The 18,622-nt window shown below is 46.2% G+C and overlaps 1 protein-coding gene across 1 annotated transcript; it reads left to right on the forward strand.

The window, feature by feature from the left end:
• Positions 1-930: 930 nt before the first annotated feature.
• On the forward strand, positions 931-17,781 carry CDC42EP2 (CDC42 effector protein 2). The gene is made up of 3 exons (XM_032234074.1): positions 931-1,019; positions 11,615-11,887; positions 12,971-17,781. The coding sequence occupies exon 3, from the start codon at positions 12,982-12,984 to the stop codon at positions 13,666-13,668; it is 687 nt and encodes a 228-aa protein (XP_032089965.1). The 5' UTR covers positions 931-1,019; positions 11,615-11,887; positions 12,971-12,981; the 3' UTR covers positions 13,669-17,781.
• Positions 17,782-18,622: the final 841 nt, after the last annotated feature.

An 18,622-nucleotide genomic window follows, 5' to 3' on the forward strand; every position in this document is an offset into this window, starting at 1 on the left:
AACCATCTGAATGCTGGCAAGAGATTCCAGACAATGTATTTGTCCATGATGATATATGGTCTCCTCTCCTGCCTTGGGCAGAGGGGGTTGGACTAGAAGACCTCTAGGTTCCTTCGAGGTCTATATTTGTATTAGTTTCTATTTTTTAATTCCTTTTAAAGAAAACAACCTGAACTCTAAAAGAGAAACACCCTAAGTTTGCACAGAGACAGTAAACTCCACAAAACGGTTGGAAAATGTTAAGCTCAGCATCTAACATACATCAGGGTTAAATCTCAAACCATGGTTTAGTTCACTACGAAGGGACCCCTCAACTTTGCATCCTGCGTGAAACGAAAACTCTCACGCCGGGTTTGGGTTTAGAGACAAATCTTCGATTTGCAAACTGTGTGTGTGTGTGTGTGTGCATGCAAACCACACACACACACCCTCGTCCTTGAATAAGCCACGACCGAGCCAGCGTTTGACCACGATCGATGGGTTTGGGTTTAGAGACAAATCTTTGATTTGCAAACTCTGTGTGTGTGTGTGTGTGTGTGTGTGTGTGTGTGTGTGTATGCAAACCACACACACACCCTCGTCCTTGAATAAGCCACGACCGAGCCAGCGTTTGACCACGATCGAGCCAAATGAAGCCAGGACGGAGGGCAAAAGTTTCTCAAGAAAAGCTTCCGAAGTGAAAAATGTCTCTCTCTCTCTCTCTCTCTCTCTCTCTCTCTCTCTCTCTCTCTCTCTCTCTGTGAGAGTGTGTGTGTGTGTGTGTGTGTGTGTGTGTGTGTGTGTGTGTGTGTGTGTCTCTTTTTGTCTCTCTCTCTCTCTCTCTCTATGTGCGTGTGTGTGTGTGTAGGGGTGGGGCTGGGAGAGGCGGTCCGCATTTATCGCAGCCAGCTCGGATTGGCTGGGGCGCGAGGAGGGGCGTGGCCGAAGGGGTGGCGAGCGCAGCCCGGCGAGCCTTTTAATCTTTCTGCTGGGAATTGATCGTGGGAACGCAGCTCGCTTGGCGTGCTCCGCTCGGCTGGGTAAGTCTTTGCGCAAGGCAAGAAACGCCAGTTTGCATGCACGGAAATTCCTTGGTTTTTTTTTCTCCTCCCCCTTGCATTTACTTCTTCATTTTTCTTTCTTTATTCCTCTTTTTTCCCCCCATTGGGAAGTAGAGAAAAGCGCTCTGCCTATGCTCAGAGAAGGTCTTGCTGGAGATTCTCCACGTCCGTCCGTCCCTGTCTTCCTTTACTGATTCCAAAAAGCGGGCCCGCGACTCGGATTAGGTCCGGTTTTAGGTGGCTGGGAAGGAGAGAAAGCGCTCTGCCCATGCTCAGAGGCGCTCTTGCTGGACTAACCCCACCACTCCGGGGGATCAATTGCAATCCTGATACTCGGCGTTTTCGAGCTTGGGCGCTCCGGACGCGCTTCCCACCTTCCCGCGGGGCGTAACGTGTGAACGCGGGGTTCATCTCCCGCCTCTTGGGAACGGAGTGATAAACCCGCATTTTTTTATGTATTTATTTTGCTTCCCCCTCACTTGAATTCAAATAATGTGGTGTTTAAACTTTATTTTTGAGGGGGTGGGTGAGAAAGCTGGGAGCCCCCAACGCTAACCATGATTTAAAGTTTGCTTGGGTTATTTATTTTTTTCCGGGTTTTTCCTCCTCCCTCCCTCCCTCCTTCGGGCTGGCTCGCTTTCTGTTATGTTGTAATATATATATATATATATATATATATATATATATATATATATATATATATATATATATATATATATATATATATATATATATATATATATATATATATATTTATTTGCGATCCGTTTCCGCAAGTTTGTTTCTTTCTTTCCAAAACACTTCAACCTCGGCAGCGCTCCATAAATTCAAACAAACAACACAACATTCAGAAAACCCAACAAAATCCCCTTCGGAAGCCTTGCCCTCTTGTCCCGTCCCGTCCCCCCCCCCCCCCCCGTGACCCAGGCTGGGTTAATCTTGGTCTAACCCTGGTTAATTGGCTTACAGGAGGCAGGATTCTCATCCTCTGGAAGATTGCTCCTCCAGGACCATAAGCCAATCAACTTAGTTTGCTGGGGGGGGGGGGAAGTGGAATCGCTGGGTGGGTTTGTGCAGGAGGGGGATCCTTATCTTAAGAGGGTCGTGTGAACCCAGCCAGTGTTTGGCAAACGGGCCTGGGGGGGGGGGTGTTGTCATCTGGGGTGTCCTTTCCCTGGGCCCAACAGCCGTTGCAGACAAAATCTCATCCAAATTTGGGATGTGGGTAGGGAATGATAGGCTGCTAGGATTTCAATGGTTGGTCTTGTAGGAAAGCGAACAAACCCTCCTGGATGCCTGCCCAGTTTTGCCCTCTTTCCCTGGTAGACTGCTCCTGGACCTGGAGGCTCCATTAATGGCTTTAAAAAAAGGAGCCGTTGATAAGCTTCCCCTGTTCCTCTCCGGCCTTGCCCCAAATATTTCAACCTGGTCTCATTTCCCCCCCCCCCCAAAGCCGTAGATAATAGGGGATGGGTGCAAGTCACCAAGGGGGTGAAAAATTGGAGGGAGAAAACTCTTGTGTTGTGTGTGTTGTGTTGTGTGTGTTCTGAATCAGCCTTCTCCAACCTTTCAAACAACACCCCTCTTTCCAAAATCTTGACCCTTCTGGGAATTGCTAGTCCCGACATCCGCCGAGCGACATCCGATCGGAGAAAAGATCCTAAAATTAAAGGTCCCAAAATATTGTGGGGTTGTTTTTCCACCCACCCCCCTTTCCTTTCAGGTAGTCCTCAACTTAAAACGTCCGCAATCGAGCCCCAGATTTTCCGTTGCTGAGCGAGACATTTTGTTCAAGGGAGCCTTGCTCCGTTTTACGACCTTTCCTCGCAGCCGTTGTTAACTGAACCGCTGCCGTTGATAAGTTAGTCCCCCCCGTCCCCCGGTTGTAAAGTGAATCTGGCTTTCTCCCCCATGGACTCGATCTGAAGGGGACGCAGGAGGGGGGACCATGTGACCCTGCAGCCGTCGTAAATCTGAGTCGGTGGCCAAGGGCCTGGATTTTGACTGTGGAGATGTTGCAACAGCGGCCGTAAAGTGTGGGGGGGGGGAAGTCACCCCCCCTTTTTTTTCCAGTGGCGAAAACGGTCGCTAAACCAGCTGTCGTAAACCGAGGACAAAACTGCATTGCCAACAGCAAAGCACAAAAGCATTTCCACCTTTCGGCAACCTCCTCCCCTTTCAGCCCCCCCCCCTCCACAAACCAACGTGGGTGGGGGGAGGCATTTCCGCCCCCCACCCCCTTTCCTCTCTTCTGTGCAGGAAGATTCTGGAAAGCTTTTAACAAGCACAACAACGAAATAACAATGTTTGTACAAAAGAAGCAGAAAAATCAGCAGGGTGGGTGTGGGGGGGAACAGGCCTCTAGTTTGGGAGCCGTGTTTCGCACCCCTTGGCTATATTTCGGCAACCTGACAGCTCGGGGGAGGGTGGGGAGGTTGGAGCGTCTGTGTGTGTGTCTGTGTGTGTGTGTGTTGTTTTCCAGATGTTGTAACGCCGAGCCTTACGCAACAGGGGTGGAATCTTCTTAACGCCGCTCTGATCTGATGTGTTTGGCTCCAAACACAGCCAAATCGTGTAACATACACACACACACTCTCTCTGGTGTGTGAGCGGCTTGACTCACATCCCAAGAAAACGACGTCATGCGCGGGGGGGGGGGAGAGCACCCCTTCCTCATCTCCCCCCCCCCCCTGCTGGGCCCTGTCCAGCTCCACGGGTCGGCGGCAAGACACACCCATGGCATGCAAGCGTGCAAAAAGCTTTTGGTGCAAATCTCTCTCTATAATTTACACGCCCCGTTCTGCTTTGCCCCATCCTGGTTTAAGCTGCAATTAAGCCAGGGCGTGGTTGTGGGGATGATTTGGGGGGGGGGGGTGTTAAGTTGGAAGATCTTCTTAAAATGGATACGGAAAAGTTGGGTGTGGGATAATTGTGGCTTGTTTGGGGTTTTTTAGAGCTGGCCTGCTGGTGGATTTGAGGGACAGCTGGGCTGGATTCGTGCTCAGGACTTAAAACAGGGATCAGATCTTAAAAGAGAGGAGGGGGGGGGCGTCTGGATTATCCCTGGGTGGCTGCAGGATTGTGAAACGAGGCGGTTTAAAGCATTAACTAGGTTTACTCGTGTTTTGCCATGGGGCGGGAGTGGGGCCACGTTGAGGATATTCCAATGCAATTGCCAATTTTGATGCTTGTTGTTCTCACGGAGTGTTTGTTTCTGCCCCTGGCCACAAAGTTTGGATTGTGGTTTGTTCAAACCGCGGTTTATGGCTCTGCGATGAAAGCCACCCGTGAATTCCCGGCTTGTCCTTTCGAATGCGGACTGTGGAAGGAAGTTGCTGAAATTTAAGGGATGATCGAAAGTCTTTTTAAAAGTTTTGAGCTACGGAAACAGCGTTAAAAGCCACGTTTAGCGGTGGTCCTGGCCGTGCTCACAACTTGGATGTGTGTGTGTGTGTGTGAAAGTCAGATAGGAAAGGTTTTTATGCCGTGTTACCGGTTTGGCTGGGAGGTTTGCTTGTAAAACACAAAAGTTGTGTATATGTTTGGTATAAATAAATGCTTCCTGGTTAAGGCAGCGGGCTCCATTAATCTGTCAGTCTGGGATTACGTTGAATTGTGGTTTTTGTGTATTTGTGGGATGAGGTTTTTAAGAGCCACTTCCCACCCTCAGCCAGCATCTGGGCCGAAAGTTCACGATTGAAAATTTCCTTGAGTTCGCCCTTACATTCACAGACAGATAGTCCTCGATTTACGACCACAATTCCGGCCAGAGTTTCTATCGCTAAGCAAGGTTGTTTAAGGGGGTTAAGTCAGTTGTGCCCGATTTTACAACCTTTTTGCGTGTGCCGAGGTTGCTAAGCAAATCACTGCGGTTGTTAAGTGAATCAGGTGGCCTTTAAGCGAATCCGTTTTTCACCCCCGTCTCTTCTCGGAAGCTGGCTGGGAAGGCCGCAAAACGGCGTTCACAGCCGTCATACATACGTGGCAGTTGCCAAATTGCTGGGTTTTGATCACGCGACGGTCGTAAGTGCAAAGGCTGGTTGCGAACTACTTGTTTAAATTAAAACGGTCGCTAAACGAATGTGGCTGTAAGGTGAGGATGGCCATTTGCAACATCCTGTGGCCGCGATTTTTGACGTATTCTGGCAAAATTTTAAAAAAACTCATTGAGTAAAATGGATCTGCTTAACAACCACTGCAAAAAAATAGAGTGTTCCACTTAATGACCACAGTGACTTAACCAGGGCTCGATTACGGCCGTAAGTTGAGGACTGCCTAGAATAGCAGTGGAAAAAACCCCATATCTTTGCTCTCTCTCTACCTGTAAGGTCATAACCTGGGTCAGATGAGAAAGGTTGAGTTGGTTTTCCAGGGCAGCTGCTGTAAAAACGTTGGGTGTGGCTCCAAATCGCACGGAAACGTCTAGAAAGATTAAGCGGGCACGTTGGCAAGGCTGGCAGGCTGCCCCGGCTGGTTCCAGTTTGGCCCAGATTCTTTGCCCTCCTGCTTCTTTGGAAGCAGAAAATCTGTCGCTGTTTTAGCAGGAATAAAAAGGTGGTAAGGCCTCAGAACAAAAACGATTGTAATCCGAATAATATTGGCTGTGGGGAGAAGTCAGAGCAAAAGGAAGGGAAGGGAATAGAAGAGACGGAGGGAAGGAAGGAGACTGGAGAGAGGGAGGGAAATAGGGAAAAGAAGGAGAGCAGAAGAGGGAGGGAGGAAAGAGGAAAGGTAAAAAGGTAAAAAGAAGGTTAAAAAGAGAGTTTAAGAACCTAAGCTATATACAAGGAAGGAAATAAGATGGAAGGTTTGAGGAAGGGAGAAAAGGAAGGAGTAGAAAGAGATATGGAGGGAAATAGCGGAAAGGAGAGGGGAGGAGAGGAAGAAGAGAAAGGAAAGAAGGTAAAAAGGTAAAAAAGAGGTTAGGAACATAAGGAAAGCGCATAAAAGGAAGGAAAGAAGATGGAAAGAAGGAAAGTTAGAGGAAGGGAGAAAAGGAAGGAATAAAAGGAGGGAAATAGGGAAAAGAAGGAGCGGAGGAAAGAGAAGAGAGAAAGGAAAGGAAATAAAAAGGAAGGAAAAAATAAAGATGGAAGGAAGGAAGGTTAGTGAGAGGAAGGGAGAGAAGGAATAGAAAGAGATGGATGGAAATAGAGAAAAGAAGGGGAGGGAGGAAGGAGAAAGAAGATAAAAGGAAGGAAAAAAGATGGAAGGGAGGAATATAAAGGGAAATAAAGATTGAAGGAATTAGGAATTAGATTCCTAATTAGAGGAAGGGAAAGAAGAAAGGAAGGAAGATTTAAAAAATAAAGATGGGATTAATGGAAGGGAGAAGGAAGGAAAGAAAAAAAAGGGAAGGAAAAAATAAAGATTGGAGGGAAGGAAGGAAGGAAATAAAGATGGTGGAGGAATTAAGATGAGAGGAAGGAAGGAAGATAAAAGGGAAAAAAATAAGGAAGGAGGAAGATAGATGAGAAGGAGGGAAGGCTGGCTGGGGAATTCTGGGAATTGAAGTTGAGAAACATCCGGTGTCAGCCCAAAACTGCAGAGGTGACCAGCTGGACCTCAGACCAGGATGCGGCCCTTGCCAGAGGCCCAGTAAATACAGCCCTGGGTACCAGTCTGTCCGAAATAGAAATAGAATTAACCAGAGATTCATCCCTTGGATGCAGACCAACAGGTGATAATTTCAAACTTGGGCCTGATTAGTGGAAGAAAAGGCCATCCGGAAGGAACAGACATAAAGGAAGGCTTTTAATTACGTTTAATTAAAAAAAGGTTTAATTAAAGAAAAGGTTCCATTAACTATTAAAACACAGAAGTCACTTTTATGGGTCAATTACAGCTGGGTTTTGTGTATTTGCAAACATATATACTTAACGTGTTTGTGTGTGTGTATATGTGCGTGTATACGCATATTTTTATATAATAAAATGAAATGAAGTGCGAAAGAAAAATAGAAACGAAAGAAATAGAAATAACCTTTGAGCTTCTTTACAGCAATTATAGTTCTGTGACTCAGACGCTGATCAGAAATCAGAAAGGTCGGCGGTTCGAATCCCCAGCACCGCATAACGGAGTGAGCTCCCGTGACTTGTCCCAGCTTCTGCCAACCTAGCAGTTCGAAAGCACATAAGAAATGCAAGTAGAGAGCTTAAGGGACCCCAAATTAATCTTTTTGCAACCCCCCCCCCATATTTTAGATAGGGGCGCAATAGCTCAGCGATTATTAAAGACACTGAGCATGTCAGCTGGAGAACAGCCCGGGTTCGAAACCTCCAACAGATGGGGTGAGCTCCAGCTCCTGGCCACTTAGCAGTCCCGAAAGCATCCAAATCTGGACACAGATAGTCCTCAACTTATGACCCCAATTGAGCCAAAAGTGTTTGTTGCTAAGTGAAACATTTGTTAAGTGAATTTTGCCCCATTTTACGAGCTTTCCTGCCATAGCAATAGCGCTTAGACTTATATACCGCTTCACAGTGCTTTGCAGCCCTCTCTAAGTCAGCCTCTTACCCCCAATAATCTGGGTCCTCATTTTACCCACCTTGGAAGATGGAAGGCGGACTCAACCTTGAGCCAATTGTTGAACTGTTGGCAGTGTGTAGAGTTAGCCTGCCGTACTAATCACTGGGAAGGAAGGGAGGGAGGGAGGGAGGGAGGGAGGGAGGGGAGAACTAGCAATAGACTTACATACCGCTTTTCAGTGTTTTCCAGCCCTCTCTGAGCGGTTTACAGAGTCAGCCTTTTGCCCCCAACAATCTGGGTCCTCATTTTACCCACCTCGGAAGGACGGAAGGCTGAGTCAACCTTGAACCTGGTGAGATTTGACCTACCAAACTTCTGGGCAGCCGGCAGAAGTAGCCTGCAGTACCGCACTCTAACCCACTGCACCACTGCGTTGCTAAGTGAATCACGGCAGTTGTTAAATTTAAAACCACAGTTGTTAAGTGAATCTGGCATTGACTTTGCTTGTCGCCAAAAATCACATGACCCCGGGAGAGACTGCAACCGTCAACAACGTGTGTCAGTTCCCAAGTGTCTCAGTTTTGACCGTGGGGAGAGGCTACGGCGGTTGTTAAGTGCGAAAAACCTTGGTAAAAGTCACTTTTCCCAGTGCCGTGGTGATTTCAAACTAAGTGAAGTATCGTAAGTTGAGGACTACCTGTTGCTAACATCCCAAGCAGACTCCTTCCAGGCTCCTTTCCCCGCACAACGAGCCAGCGAGGCGGGCTAAGTGGCAAAGGGATGTTGTGAAGGACGATGGCTGCCCTGGGCCACCCAGGAAGCTGTCTCAGAGCTGAGTCAAACTAATGATCATTCCAGTTGGAGAAAACCCGTAATTATCTCAGTTAAAAGCTGGGTAGGACTTAATGCAGCTTGAATCAAGCAGGGGGAAAAATAAATAGGACTGGACAGGTCAGCTCAAGAGCAAGATTTTTACAGCCTATTTTACAAAATAATCATTGTTTTTACGGTTGCTCTGGTTTACTTTAATTCAGAACAAAAATTACAGGCAATTACTCGACTTACAACCGTTCGTTCCACCGCCGTTTTGAGTCGCGACGGCGCTGAGAAAAAGGCGATTCGGGACCGGTCCCCGCACTTGTGACCATTGCGGCTTCTCGGGGTTGCGTGATCACCATTGGAGTCCTTCCCAGCTCAGGCTTCTGTGTGATGGCTCGCTTAACGGCCATGGTTTCACTGAACGGCCGTGGCAAAAGAAAATCGGACGCAGTCACTTGATTTCATTATTTACTTCATTTAAGGACTGTGCTGTTTAACGACACATTTTCCTTTCCCTGGGCTGGCCATAAATTGTGGCTCACTTATAAAGCATCATTAATATGAGCCAGTTGCCAATTTCGATCACTTTGACTATGGGGGTGGTAGAAGGGTCGTAAGTATGGGAAATGGTTGTGTCCTTTTTTTTTTTTTAGCACTTTGTAACTTCAAACAGGCACTAAATGAAACCGTTGTAAGTCAAAGTACTATATATTCGTAGATTTCACGAGGGTAGGGATGCTGGTCTTGTTGTATTCGGGTCTTTTCCCGTGGAAGATTGAGATTGTCTGGGCAACGTTTCGGCGAGGTCCCACTCGCCATCTTCAGGCTGGTGTTTTCGGCTAAAAGCGTGGTCGGAACTGCCGTCTTTCTGTAAATCTTGGTGGGGGTGTGTGGAGTGCTGGCTTTGTTTCAGTAAGTGGATTGATTGGATGTGTGATTGATTGGATGTATATATATATAAATATATATATATCAATCTATTATCTGTCTGTGTATCATCTATTATCGATCTATTATGGATCTAACTAACTAACAATGTATATCATATATCTATCATCTGTCTATCATCTATTATCAATCTATCTCTATCTTCATCATCTATCATCTGTCTGCCTATATCTGTCATCTATCCATCCATCTTATCTATCTATCTTATCTATCTTATCTACCCATCCATCCATCTATATCATCTATCTAGCTATCTAGCTATCTATCTAGCTATCTAGCTATCTATCCATCTATATAATTATCTATCATCTGTCTATATTCTATTATCGATCTATTATCGATCTAACTAACTAAATGTATATCATATCTATCTATCATCTGTCTATCATCTATTATTGATCTATCTATCTCTACCTTCATCATCTATCATCTGTCTGCCTATCTCTATCTATCATCCATCCATCCATCCATCCATCCATCCATCCATCCATCCATCCATCTATATCATCTATCGATCTATTTGATCTATCTATCCATCTATCTATCATCTATCCATCTATCTTATCTATCTATCTTATCTATCCATCCATCCATCTATCTATATCATCTATTGATCTATCTGATCTATTTATCATCTATCTATCTATCTATCTATCTATCTATCTATCTATCTATCTATCTATCTATCTATCTATCTTCTATCTATCTATCTATCTATCTATCTATCTATCTCAGGGGTAGTCAATCTTTTTATACCTACCGCCCACTTTTGTATCTCTGTTAGTAGTAAAATTTTCTAACCGCCCACCAGTTTCACAGTAATGGTGATTTATAAAGTAGGGAAGCAACTTTACTTTATAAATTTATAAAGCAGAGTTACAGCAAACCTCTACCGCCCACCAAGAAAGCTGGAACACCCACTAGTGGGCGGTAGGGACCAGGTTGACTACCACTGATCTATCTTATCTATCTATCTTATCCATCCATCCATCCATCCATCCACCTATCCATCCATCCATCCATCCATCCATCCATCCATCCATCCATCCATCCATCCATCCATCCATCCATCCATCCATCCATCTATCTATCTATCTATCTATCTATCTATCTATCTATATCTATCCATCTATATCATTATCTATCATCTGTCTATCTATATTCTATTATCTATCGATCTATCTATCCATCCATCTATATCATCTATCAATCATCCATCGATCTATCTATCCATCTATCATCTGTCTATCTATTATAATCGATCTATCATCTAAATATCTATCATCTATTCTCGATCTATCGTCTGTCTGTCTCCATCCATCCATCCATCTGTCTATTCATCCATCCATCCATCCCTCCCTCCCTCCATCAAACCTAACTTTGGGAATGGAAGTGGCTCAGGGGCTTTGCAGATGGATTTTTGGTGAAGTGGTAGGTGAGAGGGGAAAAAAGCATTGCAAGGCGGAGCAAGGAAAAGCTAGAACAATCAGATAAGAGAGGACATTGCCCGGAGCTGTACAAGGGTGGAGAAAGAAACCTTCCCTGGTTTCTTAGCCTGTAAAAAAAACAGGAAGGAGGTTCGTCCTTTTAGCCTGGCAAGATTCTTATTAATGTAGCCGTGCCATAAAATGGAATTAGCTCACCTGATTGTGTTTCCTGCCTACCTGAGAAGGCTGACAGTTGCAAGAGCCGGAGGGCCTCGTTCCAGTGGGACTGCATCATGGCCTTGAACTGGCTGACCATCTCAGCCCGCTGAGCCTCCAGGCACCAGTACCTGGCCTTGCACTCCCATAGGTCTTCCCTCTGCTTGGAAAGCCCATGCTCCTAGTCCTCAGTGAGGTGCTTCTGCTGAGCCTCCTTCTCACTCAGATCCAATTTGAACTGAGCTGTTTTGCCAACTCTTTCTCCGGGTGGCTGCTTAGCTCCAGCAATTGCGTCCTGTTGGGGCCCTACGGAGCCCGGGCGGGCAGGCAAGGAGGGGCTGGGAGGGGAGGGGTGAGTAGAGGCTGATGAGACGCCCCTCAACACGAGTGACATTGAGTTGGTCACACCCACCTAGTCACATGACCACCTAGCCACGCCCACCCAGCCGGTCATTAGGCAGATCGTATTAGCAGTCCGCGGGATTTAAAATTTAGTGGTCCCTGAGGACCAAAAAGTTGGGGACCCCCCGATTTAGAGGTCATGTTCAGCCTGAAGATGGCTTCTCTCCTGAAACCAAAGATTACGCAACATTTGCCTGGCAAGAGCTGGGTATAAATCCCTGACTGAGAGATCCGGCCAGCCTTCAAAACTGATTACTTTAATTTCACAGGGCTGTTTTTATTTTCCCTTTTCAGTTCCTGGCACGTGGATGAGATGATGGGACTCGGCTGAAAATCCTGCCAAGATTCTCTCCTCCATTTTTGAAGCACAAGAAGAAGCGTGATTGATCTGCAGAAGTTCAGAATGGTGCTCAGGGGTGCCTGCTGACCTGTGGATCACACCTGTGGGTTCACATCTGTGGATCACACCTGTGGGTTCTTCGAAGCCTCACACCGAAAGGGGGAACCCCTCCCCAGAAGACCCCCCCCCGTGCGCTGAGCAGTGTTGGGGAAATTGGTCTTTCCGAGGTGAGTTTTGCTTGCGTTTTTATTTTCTTTGTTTATATCCTGCCTTCATTGGTTCTGCGAATGAGTCAAGGTGGCAAAACGATGCCAACGCACCTCCCTCCTCCTGTTTTTCCCCCACAACAACCCTGTGATGAGAGAGTTGGGCTGAGAGAGACTGGCCCAAAAGTCACGCAGAAGGTTTTAATGTCTAAAGCGGGACTAGAATTCACCGTCTCCTGGTGACTGGCCCAAAGTCACCCAGATGGTTTTAATGTCTAAACTAGAACTCCCAGTCTCCTGGTGATTGGCCCGCAGTATCTGGATGACTCTAATGCCTTAAGGCCGGACTAGAACTCCCAGTCTCCTGGTGATTGGGCTAAGAGGTCACCCAATCTACTTTCATACCTAAGATGGGACTAGAATTCACCATCTCCTGGTGATTCACCCAAAATCCCCCAGCTGGCTTTCATGCCTAAGGCGGGACTAGAACTTACTGTCTTCTGCTGATTGGCCCAAAGTTGCCCGGATGATTTTAATGTCTAAACTAGAACTCCCAGTCTCCTGGTGGTTGGCCTAAGAAGTCACCCAGTCTGCTTTCATGCCTAAGATGGGACTAGAACTCAACATCTCCTGGTGATTGGCTCCAAGTAACCCGGATGGTTTTAATATCTAAACTAGAACTCACAGTCTCCTGGTGGTTGGCCTAAGAAGTCACCCAGTCTGCTTTTATGCCTAAGGCAGGACTAGAATTCACCGTCTCCTGGTGATTGACCCAAAGTCACACAGATGGTTTTCATATCTAAAGTGAAACTAGAACTCCCGGTCTCCTGGTTGTTAGCCTAAGAGGTCACCCAGTCTGCTTTCATGCCTAAGGCGGGACTAGAATTCACCACCTCCTGGTGATTTGCCCAAAATTACCCATCTGGCTTTCATGCCTAAGATGGGGACTAGAACTCCCTTTCTCCTGGTTTCTAGCTTGGAGCCTTTAACCGCTAAACTCAAACGTGGCGGGATCCAGTTAGGACAGCTATAGCTCACTCGATTAGCTTCTGACGGTCCGCCTTGACCCTTGAATCCTCAGTTTCTTCTCTTCCCCCTTTCTAGTGTTGGGCAAGATGGCTGCCACCAAAGTGCCCATCTATCTGAAGCGCGGGAGCCGCCGAGGCAAAAAGGAGAAACTGCGCGACATTCTGTCTTCCGAGATGATCAGCCCTCCCCTGGGAGATTTCCGGCACACGATCCACATCGGGAGTCAGGGGGAGAACGACATGTTCGGGGACATCTCTTTCCTTCAAGGCAAGTTCCATCTCCTGCCCAGATCGGAGAAGGTAGACGCCGACGGGAACGGACACTACATGGTGCCCTTCGAGTTCTCGCGGACTTCAACGCTCTCGGGATACGAGCCGCTGTCGTTGGACCTCCCTTCGCCGCTGCTCAAGAATGCCATTTCTCTGCCCATCATCGGCGGCCTGCAGGCGCTGACCTTACCTTCCGCCCAAGCCCCGCCCAAGCCTCCCCGCCTCCACTTGGATGAGAAGGACCATGCTGCTCCGCCGACGGAAGCCCACGCTCAACATCTGGCCAACAACGGTTGGGCTTCCGAAGCCCCGGAGGCCTCCAAGCCCCCTGCCCCTCTCAACGGCTTTGCCGAGGGGCAGAAAAGAGACGAACCCTTATTAACCCACGCCGGATCCCTGCTCTCCCTTCACGTAGATCTGGGACCCTCCATTTTGGATGATGTTCTGGGGGTGATGGAGAAGCACCAGACTTTGGACGCGGATGTGCAGGAGATTCTGACATGAGGGCATGTCTACGAAAGGACTCCTAAGAACAAGGCCATGTATGGAAGAGGGGTGTTGTCGTTGTTGTAGAGTGAGCTTTGTGAAGTGGAAGTTGAGGCTCTGTGTGTACGTCTGAGGAAAGACGCAACTTAAGAAGGGTACCTTTGCTTCCAATCTCTCCATTAACTAACTTTGACGCGTTGTGCGTCGCAACTCCCGATGTTGACACCCCGGGCACAACAACCTTCTCCTAAAACAGCTTTCTTGCCCCTTCTCCAGCATAGGTGTGCTGGAGGAGGAAGAGGGAAAAGCATGGGAGATATAGCCTTCCACCATATCTGGAAACATGTTCCTTCTTCATCATCACCGAGGAGTTCGATTTAAGAATGGTACTCTTGTCCCCAGCTTTCCATGAACTATGCACCCCAACGTTGTCAACGAAACTGCTTTTGTTGCCCTCTTCCAGCACAACTGCTGGCCTACTGGAAGAGGAGGAGGAGGAGGAGCATGGGAGATGTAGTCCGTCGTTCCACCCAACCTGGAAACACGTTCCTCCTTCGTCACTGCCACGCGACCTAATCGTGCACCACAAATTCCTATAATTATGGACACATCCTTCTTTACCTAAAGAAAGAAGGCGGATGGATGGGGGGGGAAACACAAATCGTAGCAGCCAAAAGTTTTGTCGGCCGTACTTTTCTTTTTGTGCTATGGGGATGGTGGGAATTAGGTTAATGTTGGCTTAGTCGCCTACGGTTGTTAATCAGTCTTCGAAACACCCCTGCGAAAGAGCTGCGTGACGCACACACACACACACCAAGAGGCCATCTGTGTTGCAATGCAAAGAAAAATCAGAATCGGGCTAAATTTCGGTGGTTTTGATTTTAAAAAAAAATGAAGCGTCACAGCGCTCCTTGGGGTAACAAAGGCTCGGGTTTCACAATGCACATCGCCCCCCCCCCCCCCCCAATGTAGCTTGCACAATTTCTGGCTCTACATCATCTCAGAATGCCGAACAGATGCTTGCACAAATTTTCCAAGCGTCCCACGTGGCTGCCAATTCGTGATTTTATTTTATTTTATTTTATTTTTGACGGGGAAACGATGTGATCCCTGGCGAAGCCACCGTCTTCCCCATGTGTCTGAATTAAATCTTAAATTGAGCCAAGGTGTAAAGATTTTTCAAATCTTTTGGGCTGAAATTTGGAGGGGTGATTTTTTTTAGAGCGAACTGCACACAAACACACACACAGACACACACACACACGGGGTCAGGAAAACACCCCACTTCTCCAGGTACGGCTGACACTTAAAACTGTTTTTTTGTGGGGGAGGTCTTCCTGTTTTCCGTTTATTTATTTACTTTCATTTTTTTCCCCGCCCCTTCCTTCTTCCCCGAGAGTCTTGTTAACGGTTTATCCGACATCTGCCTCCGTGTCCAGGATAAACTAGAAAGATTTGTGGAGCGTGTTTTCAAGAGAGCCACAAACGCATCCCTCCTTCGACCAACAAAGGGACTCTTTGTCCCTTCGTGGTTGTCTTCACACTCCTTTTTATCCTGTCCATCTGCTGTTGTGAAAGCTGTTTTCGCTTGGGGAGAACGCGCGTCCTGCTTGCATAACGCTGACGGTCCTTGTGAGATGCAGAGAGGCCTGGGTTTGCGAGGTTTGAACCCCTCCGTTCTCTTGGGCCAAGGAAACGGTGTCTAACCGCTCGAAAATAATTCAGCGGGGCCTCTTAAATCGGTCGATTTATTGTGATTTAGCCGAGGCGCCTAATCCAGGATTTCAAACATTGCCCGACGATGCAAATGTTTGCTCTTAAAACCCAGTAGCAAAATTCTCATAATTTAGAACTGTATCCATGTTTCAAAATTTAATTTCTTTTTTCAGGGTGGGGGGGGGGGAAGAGAAGCATTGGTGGTTTTAATGTTCCCAATTAATTTCTGGGCCCCCACTTCTGTTTTTCAGCCCCTGCTGTTTTCCCTAAGGCAGCTGGTTTATTGTTCAGCTGGGGAGCAAAAGAAAAAGGATAAAAAGCAGAAAACCGTTGCGTGTTGCCAATGCCACCTCTGTAGTTTTCTCCCTTTGTTTTTGCCAAGTCGGACGCGCTCTGAACTCCCCCCCCCCTTTCAAAGTTTTAAAAACGAGCAAAGGGGGAGTTTCACAAATCTGCGCTCTCCTTTTAAGCCGGGAGCTGTTTTGTAGATCGCTTTAGCTTCTGTTAACGAGTTTGAATGAATTATGATTTGTTTAATCACGGATGAGCCGCAATTAACGGCGTGTGTCCTGTAGCATTTTGCAATTTGCAACGGCCGAGTTTGCACTACGCCAAGCCCAAATTGGCTGCGGTTGAGTGCGGTGCGCGAAGGCAACCTTTTCTTTCTACCTTCCACTCAATAATCTTGGGGCAGGGAGTTCCACCGTTCATTTCTGGCTACCCACAGAAATGTTTCTCTTGGTCTCCTGTTTTTTTTTTCTTTCTCTCTCTCTCTTTCATTTGGCCTCCCCGAATGACCAAACCGGGCTGTCTGTAGTTTTGCCATATTTTGGCTCTGCGCTTTTAATTTACGCTTTCCATTTGGACAGTTGAATAAAATCCCTTAAGGAGGGTTACTACAAGGAGCAAAATCAGCTCTTCTCATTTGAATTTTTATTTTGTCTGCAATCGTTTTATCCTTTGCCTGCCTGATGCTGTGAAAGTCTCTTTCCTCCGTGTGTCTCGTCTGCAAAAAATCCTTCTAAATAATCAGATAATTTGACCTGCTACAGAGCTAAGCACTAGCTTCAAGGCTCCGCTAGGATGGTGAAAGGCCTCCTCACCTGCTGATTGATGAGTGCTTTATCACACCTGGTCACGCCCACCATGGCAGACATTTTGTGAGCACGCCCACAGGCAGGCTTTTCAATTTTACAAGCATATTTTTCTAGTTTTTGAGTAATTTCACTCATTTTAATTTATTCCTCTGCACCTTAATCTTTGCACCTAACAGGCAGACCTGGCCAATTTGCTTCCCAACCCAACCATAAGCAAAGCTGGGTTCTCGCCGCGTCTCTACCTTTTAAAAAATTTTTTTGAGAAATCCCAGGAAAATTGTCAGGGAAGCATTGATTGAAGGAAAGCGAAATGGCCCCAGCAAAGAGACAGTGTTTGCCTCAGAACTTTTCCAAGAAAGAGAAGTTGGTAAAGGCCATAGCTGAGTTGGTTTGCTGTAAATTCCTCTTTTATAATATTTTCATCCGTTTACAAATTTGCAGGTTGCGAAACACATGGTGTGCAAAAACTGGGCACTAAAAGGAAAATAATGGTACAATTCCTGTTATCCATGAGTTCTTTAGAGAAAGTCCTTTTTTCCTTCTCTGCAACACACACACACACACACACAACCTTTCACGCATTCACGCAACACAACAGAAGTTTCCAACCTTGGTCCCTTTAAGACTTTTGTGGACCTCAACTCCCAGAATTCCTCTGGGAATTCTGGGAGTTGAAGTCCACAAGTCTTAAAGTGGTCAAGGTTGGAGAGCCCTTCACTAAGCCATCATATCATATTTAAAAGCCTTGGAGACCACCTAGTCCAGTATTTCTGGAAGTTGGCAACTTTTAAGCTGCGTGGACTTCGATTCCCAGAATTCCCCAGGTGGACTTCGTCTCCCAGAGTTCCCCAGCCAGTGGAATTATGGGAGTCGAAGTCCACCCATCTGAAAATATCCAAGTTTAAGCAACACAGATCGAGTCCAACCTCTTCAAGGCACAAGTGTTTGAATTTAGCATAGTATACCCCAACCGTTGTAGGTTGAAACTCTTGGTTTATGGCATGCTTTTTTTTTTCTTTTTCAATAAACAAAAGTTAAATTCTGGTTTAATGTGTACATATTTAAGTTTAGATTCAACTATAGGAATGGTGACTATTCTAATAGCTATGAAAAACAATAGCTATTGGTTTATAAAGCATTTTGCCACTGTTTCGTTTGCTGCTAGTTACTATGAATTATATGGTGCCGAGATGCCTTTTCCCGAATTGTTATTTTTTTTTTTAAATTTGATTTATATATCCTGCCATTCTACTCCATTAAACTCTAACAGACATTGTAAAAAGTTAATAAAAGCATAAATTAAAATGTGTTAAAATGAGCTGTGCCAATGCTGGGTGTTTTTGTTTTGCGGTGACGATTTGAGTTGGAAGGGACCTTGGAGGTCTTCTAGCCCAACCCCCTGCCTAGGTAGGAAATCCTACATCACTTCAGACAAATGGTTATCCAACATCATCTTCAAAACTTCAAGTGTTAGAGCACTCACAACTTCTGGAGGCAAGTTGTTCCACTGATTAATTGTTTTGTCCGGAAAGTTCTCCTTAGTTCTAAGTTGCTAAGTAGTTTTCAGGGTGGAACTGTGAGTGATTCTGGGATGAAAGGCCCAACAGCATCGTTTCCATTCAAGTAGCCTCTTTCATTTATTTATCTAAAGAAAAATGTTAACATACATTTTGACCACTCTTAATCCTAGCTGTTTATTGAGACAAAAGTGTCCAAATTTCAATTTTGTGGCTATGGGAGGGGAATGTGGCAATAGGTTGTAAGTATGAAGAACAGTCATCGGTCACTTTCTGCGCCGTTGTAACTTTGAATGGTAAGTAAGCTGAGGACTACCTATAGATGATTTCATCTATAGTAGAAGTTTCTACAAACTTTAGAAACAACATTTTTTCCCATAGGGATGTTTCAATGGAAGAGAGAAACCGTCTTATTCTTTCAAAGCAGCCCCTAATATTTACCGTGTTTCCCTGAGGAAACCCCTGACCCCTGAAATAAGCACTTGGCCTTATTTTCGGGGAGGTCTTACTATTTTTGAGGTGCAGGAGGCGGTGAGCATGATCACCGCATGGCTGCTGCGGTGTTACAATATTTTCAGGGAGGGCTTATTTTAGTGCAAAAGCCCAATAGGGCTTATTATCCTTATTATTTTTAAGGAAACG

Source organism: Thamnophis elegans, chromosome 17 (genome assembly GCF_009769535.1).
Source record: "Thamnophis elegans isolate rThaEle1 chromosome 17, rThaEle1.pri, whole genome shotgun sequence".
NCBI lineage: Eukaryota > Metazoa > Chordata > Lepidosauria > Squamata > Colubridae > Thamnophis > Thamnophis elegans.